We start from the raw sequence: 9,976 nt of genomic DNA, 5'->3' as shown, positions 1-9,976 counted from the left end.
ATTCTTCTTTGGGCAATCAACAGCTTTGTGCCCTTCTTCCTTGCATATGAAACGCTTAGAAGTACCCCACACACAAGGTCCATAGTGTAAATGATTGCACTTCTTGCATGGTTGTCCTTCTGCAGGCTTTGGTGCTACAGGTGGTGGCTTTGGTGGTCCCGGTTGCTGGTTTTGCCCTTGGGGCTTTTGAAGCCCTTGAGGTCTAGGAGGACCCGTGTATGGCTTCTTGTTAGGCTGATTATTGTTCTGATGTTGTTGCCTATTATGCTGTAACTCAAAGTCGATGTCCTTCAAGGATTGCTCAGCCTGATATGCATAGGTAACTGCTGTAGCATAATCCACAGGACGCATCATCATAACCTTATCCCGAATGGTAGGTCGTAGACCATCCATGAAGTGTCTATGCTTCTCTTCCGCATCCCTGGAAATAAGGGGTAAAAAGTGACAACCCCTATCAAACCTCTTCACAAACGACGCCACAGTGTCATCTCCTGGCGAAGAGCCATAAATTCCCTCTTTATTCGGCTCCTAGCATCCGGAGTAAGATATTTCTCATAGAACTTCGTCTTGAACTGTGCCCAAGTGAGTGTAGCAAGGTCAACACCATGCTCGGCTCCTTCCCACCATAAAGAAGCGTCATCCCTAAACAGATAAGTGGTACACCTCACACGGTCAGCATCTCCCATGTCCAGATAACGAAAGTGTACCTCAAGTGAACGTATCCAGCTCTCAGCAGCAAAAGGGTCGGTAATGCCAGAAAATTCCTTTGACCCTAGCCACCGGAACTGATCATAAATATCGTGATGTGGCCTAGGTGGCTGCTGTTGCTGCTGCTGCATCTGCTGTAACTGTTGCTGCTGTAACTGCTGCTGCTGAATCTGCTGCTCGAAGAGGCGAGCCATCCCCTCAAGAGCACGTGTAGCAGCATCAGGGTGGTGGTCCATTTCCTTGATTATTCACACTGTTATCCACTCAATTTTCGGCCATATATCTTTTATAAAATATTTTCCCCTTTTAAAATAAAACATCAACCAACTAGTGTTTAAAAATCAAGTGAAATAGTCATAAAATTGAAATCGTCTATTGTTTACCAAACCTAAAAAGCAGTAATTTGAAAAGTAAAGCCCATACTAAACCTCTCAAAATCTTTAAAAAGCATAAATAAATAGTCTTAAAAATCTATATCTTAAAACAGTAATCATAAAACATAATGCGGAAAATAGTAGCACTAGTCCTCGGGTTGTGTGCACCGACAGTCCAGTAGGATCATCCATCAAGGCCTCCCTCAACCTCACCTGCATCCAACACACCTAGTGAGTCTAAAGACTCAACACACCATAATCTTGAGAACAAGTAATACATAATACAGTCAACATATAACGGTGAAAAATACTTCTACTTAAAATATCGATTTCATGAAGATAAACATGAACATTTTCGTAAACATTTTCATGATGCATAAAACTTTGAATAAAAACATTTTCATAATCTTATGCATAAACATTTTCATATAAACATAAACATATTCATATCATCAATTGGGAGGTTACAAGTGAGAATTTGAATGGGTTTGAATTGCTTCTTCTTCACTCCTTGCTGCCGAAGAATTTTCAGTTTATTCTCTACTCTTGCTGCACGTTTGAAGTCAAATAGCTAACGTAATATATTAAGGAGCCTTGATGAGAATTATGGTGCTTGAATTATCCTTCATTATTGAATTTAAAAGTGGGAAATGAATACACTTTGCAAACCATATAGTGGTGACTTTAATGTTTCTTTCTCTCCTTGAGTTGGCCGATTCTTTTCTCCAACTTTGCTGCATGTTCTCATTTAATTACTAGGTAATAAGTTGAGGAGAAATGATGTGTATCATAGTATTTGAATTACTATTAATTAGTGATTTAAATATTCAAATACGAGGAATTAAATCCACCTTAAAGGTCATTGAGGATGGTTTGAATGTGGTGTTACTAACAATTTTGAATTTGTTTAGGCATGGACCGAAATTCATCCACCATTTTGCATGGTATGACCTTGATTAATTCTTGTATTTAAATGTTTAGGGTTTAATACACCAATTATATATTTGAGTGAATTAACACATTATTTAAATTAAAAATGAATTTTTAAGAAAGTATGAAGTGTTTTATTTATTTTAAAAGTAGATGTTTAGTTTTATCTTTTCAGGATAAATACGCGAGGTCGGACCGGAGTTTGGAGATTAAAGATAAGATTAATAATAAGAAAATATTCTTAAATTTAATTTAAGTCAAAGAATAATTTAAATTAAAGAAAAAGAATGTCCTTGGGATTTAATAAATTAATTAGAGCTAAGTTGGTAAATAAGTTCTTTAGGTTAATATTTAATTAAAGCTTAAATTAAAATATGTAAACATAGGGGGATGAATTAATCTAAGTGTGATATATTCAAGAAATTTAACATAGCATTTAAATACTTAAATTTTTAAAATCAGTAGCTTAGAGTCGTGAGAATTCAGCAGAAAACAAGAAGAGAAAACAACTCTGTTCCGTCGCGTCGTATTGTCGTTTTGATTTGTTTTTGTCAAAACAAATTCCAGGTATGTATATGTTGTTTTTTTGCTCTTCAACCAAGTCCTATAAAAATTTTAAACATCATATGTGCAAGATTCATGAGGCAAAACGAATTTATGGTAGCAACATTTAAAAAAAAAACAAATATGCACAGATTTTCTATGCTCTTTTGGTTCAACTTCACGGTTTGGCTGCTTTTCTGTATTACAGGTAGTTGCTTCGGTTCCAGGCTGATTATAGGCATGATTTAGAGTATGTTAGGGTGTTTTTGGTGCATTTGTTTCAGTCCATACAGTCAAGAACGAAGCAATGACAACAACGTTCCTTCCTTAGCAGCAAAATGAGTCACGGTTTTGGTTCTTTGAATGGTTAAGGTGTGTGTGTTCGAATCTTGGCTGTCCTAGGGACTGTAGCCATGGTTAGAACACTCCCTTAACATGTCTAGGACGTAACCAATGTGTCCTTTCCAAGCTTGGTTCACGGATCTTTAAGATTTTTACATAAACAAGACATGAGCTCTTCGTTTTTAAGATTTTGAAATTCTGTAGGAGTATGATTTCGGTTTTTGATTGTTTAATGGATTGTGGTTGGCTTGTAGCCCATAACCATGGTTCATACAACACTCCATCATGTCTAGATCGAGCCATGGTCGATAAAATGACCCTTGGAACGAGACAAGACAGTAAAATGGTTCAATACAACTCACTACACAGCAAGTGATGCTTTCGGTTGGTATGTTGTGGTTGTTCTAGGAGGTTGCTTGGGTTGTGTTTGGCTTTTAGCCCTTGGCCATGGTCCAAGCCATGCCTTAGAATGTTGGTAAGAGTCCTTGGGTGGTGGTTCAAGCCATTGGTCAATAAATTACAGAGTTTACACAACAAACACACAAGTTGCCACTGCTGGATTTTTGACAGCAACTTTCATCTTTGGTTTTGGTGCTTGTTTGTGTTCTTAGTTGGATTTTAGCCAATGGCCTTGGACTGGACAGTACCTCAATGAGATAGGAAAGTCATGTTTTTGGCCGTTCATGATTTGGTCGAGTTTAGAGGTCGTACGAGAATGTACGGTGAAAGGTGCCAAAATGACTCTCGGAAGAGTGTTTTATGTTTTTGGATTCCTTTCACCTATTTTCGTGTTTTACAGTTATTATGCATATTTTTCAGTATGTTTGGGGTATTTTTAATCATGGTTAAACGTCAGTTTAATGTTGGTTTGGGTTGGTACGAAGCCATGGTTAAAAATCAAGTTGTTGGTTCGAATCGTCTCGTTTTTTGTTCTATTGTTAAAATTTTGTCAAGTTAAGATTTATTGCATGTGTCACATATTAGTAGTAAGTCGCAGCAAGCCTGGGAACGAAGACTCAACATGTATATATTGTGAATAACAAGTAATATATATCATAAAATCGCATGCAACGTAAAATAAAGTATCGTAAAGCATACGGTGAAAATCGTATCATGAATAATTATAACTACGTGCATATCTGAAAATTCATACGTAAAAGCTTTGCTCACTAGAGCTCTATCATAACATATCATAATTTTTCTGGTAGAGATAATGTTTCTAAGCAAGTGGCCCATAACATAGTGTAAGCACCTGATCAGACTAAACCAAAGTATACTCGACGGTAGAGATCAATCACAGCCCTTGGACTGGATGTTCGTACCCAAACATAATCGTAAACCAGTCGTAGGTCACCGGGCGGAGACCAGTGAGCGATCTTGGGACAGCAGTAGTAAACCCGAGGACCTCATGATTTAATTTATGCACCTTTTATTATTCAAACTCAGTTTTAATACGTTGGATTATTTTTAAGTTGATGTTTACATTGGCTATTTTAAATTGTTGGTTGAAAACAATATTTGCTTCCGCTGTTATTTTAAGGTTAAGATTATTTACATGTTTATTTTAATTAAATAAGTCAAGATAATTATTTATTTAGAAAATTTTTAATAATTCCGCAAAAATTATGAATACGAAGTACGGGCCTTTACAATTGGTGCTTCAGATAAATCATCCCAATACAGAGGAGATCTACACTTCCTGCCATATAGTGCTTCAAATGGTGAAATTCCAATACTCACTTGATAAATGTTGTTATAAGAAAACTCGACAAGTGGTAACGAATCCTGCCAACCAATGCCAAAATCCATAACTACAGCTCTCAGCATATCCTCTAATGTATGAATAGTACGTATTGACTGTCCGTCTGTCTGAGGATGATATGTTGTACTCAAATGCAAACGAGTACCAAGGCCTCTTGTAAACTCTGCCAAAAATGAGAAGAAAATCTGGGATCACGATATGGTACAATGGACTTAGGTGCATTGGTTCATCAAATCCATAAATACTGCAGGTGCATTGGTCAACCCAAAAGGCATAACCAAAAATTCAAAATGCACATACCTAGTACGAAAATCAGTCTTAGGCACATCTGTCTCTCTAACTCTTAACTGATGATATCCAGATCTTAAATCAATCTTAGAGTATACTGAAGAACCCTACAACTAGGTTAAAAAGATCGTCAATACTTGGCAAAGGATACTTATTCTTTATTGTGGCTTTATTCAACTGTCTATAATCAACACAAAGCCTCATAGACCCATCTTTCTTCTTCACGAATAAAACCGAAGCGCCCCAAGGTGAAACACTTGGTCTTATATATCCGTTAGCCAATAGATCCTCAAGTTGTTCCTTTAGTTCCTTCAGTTCAATTGGTGCCATCTTATAAGGAGCTCTAGAAATAGGCTGTGTACCTGGCAACAACTCAATGTTCAACTCAATCTCTCGAACTGGAGGAAATGTTGGAATTTCATCTGGAAATACATCTGAAAATTCACTAACAATTGGAATATCTGCCAATTTAGGTACTGACCTTGAAATATCAATTGCATAAACCAAGAAACATTCTGCTCCTTTCTGCAACAAACGAGTCATCGACAAAATAGATATCAAAGTAATCTTCGCTCGAGAACCCTTACCATAGAACGTCCAGTGATATGTCATATCAGATCTAAACTTAACAATCTTTTGAAAACAGTCTACAGTAGCCTTGTATCTTGTCAACATGTCAATACCAACTATGCAGTCAAAATCAGACATCTCCAACACAATGCAATCAAGCTTAATGACATTATCCTCATAACGAAATTCACAACCACTTATGATTTCAGCTGACCTCATCACTTTTCCCAGTGGAGTAGAAATAGATAATGTAGATGATAATGACATAGAATGCAATAAATGCAATGTGACAAAGTGCTCAGCTATGAAACTATGTAATGCACTAGTATCCATCAAAACATAAGCAGGATCACCTGAGAGAAAACAATTACCTGCAGTTACATTATCTGGAGTCTTATGTACCTCATCCTCAGTGAGTGCAAAAACTCGGGCCTGCTGTTTAGGTTGTTTTCCTCTCCTGTGGCTACCACTCTGCTTGTTCTGATCTGACCGTTTTGACTGCTGATAGGAATGAACTGTAGGAGTCTGGTGATTCTGGTGAGATGTCTGTCTCGATGATCCCCCACTCTGAGATATATCACTGCCACGATTAGGAAACACTCGAGCATAGTGTCCCACCTGGTTACACAAATGGCAAGCTCCCGAAACTCCTCTACACGGATCGGTATAATGTCTACCACCGCATTGACCACAAGTCAGGCCTGAATAACCAGTGCTCTGAACTGAACCAGATCGTCTCGATCCACTAGAACTCGAAACTGCCATGCCTCTTAAATTGTTTGCCTCTAGCCTTGAACCGCTCTCTTATGTTGCCACTGTTACCGCCAGTATTACCCTATCTGAACTGCTGTCGGAACTGTGGCTGTTGGGGTCTTTGCGAATATTGAGAACCTCTCTGCCTAATGATTCCAGTTTCAGCTCCCTTGGCTCTATCAAGAGCCTCAGCAAAAGTGTTAGGCCTTCCGATATTAACCAAGGTAAATATATCAGGGTTAAGACCATTTATAAATTGATCGGCCTTAGCTTCTTCATCAGATGCTACATGAGGAGCAAATCTCAGTGAATTCGAGAACTTAGCAACATAGTCCTCAATATTCAAATTTACCTACTTTAAATTTGCAAACTCGGCTCCCCTATCTTTCCTGTAAGAAGTAGAAAAGAAATGCTGATAAAATTCAGATTTATAAATATCCCAGGTAACAATCGTACCTCGAACCTCTAAATCTTTCTTAGTCATGATCCACCAACTCTTAGCAACATCCAAAAACTGGTGAACAACTAATTTGATTCTACGATCATCTGGATATTCAATAGATTCAAATAATTGATCCATATTCTCCAACCAGTTTTCACACTCTAACGCATTCTTAGTACCCTTCAACATTGGTGAGTGCAAAGACTGAAATCTGGCTAACATTATCTCCATCGGAGTCGGAGTTATATCCATATGAGTATGAGTAGCACTGCCCTGATCTTGTGCCACTGGTACGTCTGTCTAGGTCTACCACGACATCTACCACGAGTAGCCATGTCTGATATACAATAGATCAAACATAGATAAAATCACAATATCATAATCATCTCAATCTTGTATCAATCATCTCTGTCTCTTGAGACTCAATAATCTCAAAAATCTCGAATAAATATCAATATTATAATATCTCAATTATAATCATGTATTTCACATTATGCCATAGTGAAAATGCTAGCACATATATCACATGATCAAGCAATTCGAACTGAATCGATCTACTCTGTTCCCAAATATCTTATGTTCTGATACCACCTAATGTGGTGCCTTGGGCCTGACATTAATACTAATAATTATAAATGTAACAAACCAAACGATTTAGTAAAATATATAATTTGTTGTTCACAAACTGACATAAACATCGTCAAAATAATTTAAAGGTCTCAAATATTTGAATATAAGTTTCAACATGCCAAAATAAACTAGTGGCTAAAGTAATCCAAATATCATCAAATAGCTCCTAAGACCTGAGAATCCCACTCTAACTCGTATCACCTCGCCTGGAGCTGGACTCTGGGATCCCAAGCCTCGCCTCACCTACCGTCAAGCACATGAAAACAAGAGGTACATGACATGCCGGTGAGTATAAACCCAGTATGATACAATCAATAACATATGAGAATTAAAATTTACAAATAGTTCATATAAATTCATAAAGATGCAATATAATGCAATGCATGATCAGAAGCTGTGGGCTATCAATAAATTTCAAGATCAAGTGAATCATCTGGTCATAGGGTACCCAAGGATAGAGAATCTCCCAGCAATATTTACCGACTCATCTGCTCGAGGTGGGTTGCTGTGTTATACAATCCCAGGACTATGGTGCGCCTACAGAGAGTGTTCAGGACATAGCAGCGACCTCCGCATACACTATGCCAACTCAACTACAGCCCCATATGTCCAACAAATCAATATATCAAGGCGACCTCCGCCATATAAAATCTGAATCGACAATTGGCTCAATATGCAATGTAATGATGCAAATCAATATCATCATTCGATATCATAATAAACTTATCTCAATACAACAATCATCATCAAATCACAAATAATTCATCGAGCCATAGAATTTTCAATTTTAAATAAAAATGATACTTTTACCTCGTATGTTATCGACCATAACGTACCTTTCAAATATTACCAAAAGAATATCGAAATGTGTAGGTGAGAAGTCTTGAACCTCGGAATTCTACTATAACTCAAGAACTTTGATCATCTATCAAAACAGAGTAGTTTCTGTTCAGAATTCATAATTAATTCAATAATGTTTCGATTCAAGATCCGCAAATTGGATATTCAAGAAAACTCAAATCCCAACAATTGTGTAAAGAAGGAATCCGTATCATTTCTTAACCATAATATGCCATAAAAACATTCATTGAATAATTTTATCAAACACATGGCATGCGTGCTAAAGGGTTAGCTCCTTTACTTTGCTCTTAGTTTCAATTCTATTTCTTTTCAAAATATCAATACATACAATATACATAATAAATGATTTGAAGGAGCTAAAATCAATTGAATCTTCATTTATTGTATGCATATATCATGAGATGCATTCAAAGGAAGAATCTATTTACAACTACTTGAATATTTGATAATCTTAACACCTTGACAATAATCCTACAACACAATAAAAATAATAATTCCATCAATCATTATATTAACAACTTTACCTCAACACTCAAACCAAACAACCCATTGTTTTCCCTTCAATCACTAACCCAAGGAAATAATCTTTCTTACCTTGCTTCTAAACTCTTGAGGAGAAGAACTTCTAATCTCCAAGCAAAGATTAAGGCTTCAATCAAAGATTAATGTCTTGGAAGAAATTGGATTGAAGGAGAAATGAAGAACCCTAGCTCTAAACCGATGGAGAGAAATGAGGATGAGAAGAAATGATACAAAAATCATTCCCCAATCTAATATATACAATCCAAACCTCAAAACACGTTTTTTGTACAAGTGCTGGGCGCCATGGCCCGTGTTTTGGCGCAGCCGCGTGCTCCTTGCTGCCCAAACACCAAAAATTTCAGCAACCGGCGCACTAGGGCGCAGGATCCTGCGCGATGGCGCGTGGAATTCTGCCAAAAACGAATTTTTAACGTCCGAATTTGCAAAAGTGGTCAACATAAAAATTGTAACCCTATGTCTTGGCTTGCATCTCCAATTGGCCTCATGTCATTTGGAGGTCTGAGTAAAGAGTTATTCTCAATCTCCCAACATGTGTCAGTGCAGGAACGACGATACACACGACACACTTCGGGCCACTTTTGTCTCGTCTTCCCTAATGATTTGACCAAAACTCAAAACGTGAAAGTTATAGCCTTATGTCTTATGTTTCTAATGAAAGTGGCCTCACATCAATTGGATCAATATACAAAACATTACGCTAAAAAACACAACTACTGCCACATTTTTCATACCGTTTCTGCACTTCCATTACCTATTTAGCTCAAATTCAACCTTTGATTCTACTCATCTATTATCTACTCCATTCTATAACATTCATTACCATTCATACCATAACGTAAAGCCATAAACCATCACAACTACTGGCACAACTTTATTTTATTTTCAAAATTCGGGCATTACAATATATGCCTGGATTAGGAAAAAGCACTTATGCGAAAAAATGAAGGGTCAAAAGGTTATGGTTGGTCATAAGTGTGCAAGATGGACTTGTGACAAACGATGCAGATCTTTGGGATGTGTTTCCAATAACAAAGAAGATAAAATTGGTTTCATTAAGAATGGGCTGAGTACGGAGTCTTTAGATAACATCTTATTGACTCTTGAGAAAATATTCCAAGATAAGCGTCATCGTAATAGTCTTGGGAATCCGACTAAAAAAGACCATGTTTGCTAATTTATAAGAAAATTGGATGGGAAGCATATCATCGACTCATAGAAGGCATTGAAGCC

General features: G+C 37.1%; 1 protein-coding gene across 1 annotated transcript; it reads right to left on the bottom strand.

Annotated features, from left to right (window-relative positions):
* Positions 1–1,266: 1,266 nt before the first annotated feature.
* On the bottom strand, positions 1,267–6,282 carry LOC140816134 (uncharacterized). The gene is made up of 3 exons (XM_073175204.1): positions 5,535–6,282; positions 5,310–5,408; positions 1,267–1,295 (listed from the first exon to the last, which is right to left on the bottom strand). Exons 1-3 carry the CDS (start codon positions 6,280–6,282, stop codon positions 1,267–1,269), a joined length of 876 nt encoding a protein of 291 aa, XP_073031305.1.
* Between the last annotated feature and the right edge of the window lie 3,694 nt (positions 6,283–9,976).

This window comes from Primulina eburnea, chromosome 16, assembly GCF_022965805.1.
Source record: "Primulina eburnea isolate SZY01 chromosome 16, ASM2296580v1, whole genome shotgun sequence".
Lineage (NCBI taxonomy): Eukaryota > Viridiplantae > Streptophyta > Magnoliopsida > Lamiales > Gesneriaceae > Primulina > Primulina eburnea.
The sequence above is the reverse complement of the archived record's forward strand: the minus strand, read 5'-3'. Positions and strand labels throughout refer to the sequence as shown.

Bases quoted from the DNA above. Each gene is read 5' to 3' on its own strand.
- LOC140816134 (XM_073175204.1), bottom strand. From the start codon at position 6,282: ATGGCAGTTTCGAGTTCTAGTGGATCGAGACGATCTGGTTCAGTTCAG. The intron at 5,409-5,534 runs GTAAGGGTTCTC...CTAAATTGGCAG, and splicing joins ATATCACTGGACGTTCTATG to ATATTCCAATTGTTAGTGAA. The intron at 1,296-5,309 runs GTACACAGCCTA...TGTTGGATGCAG, and splicing joins GAACATTGAGTTGTTGCCAG to GTGAGGTTGAGGGAGGCCTT.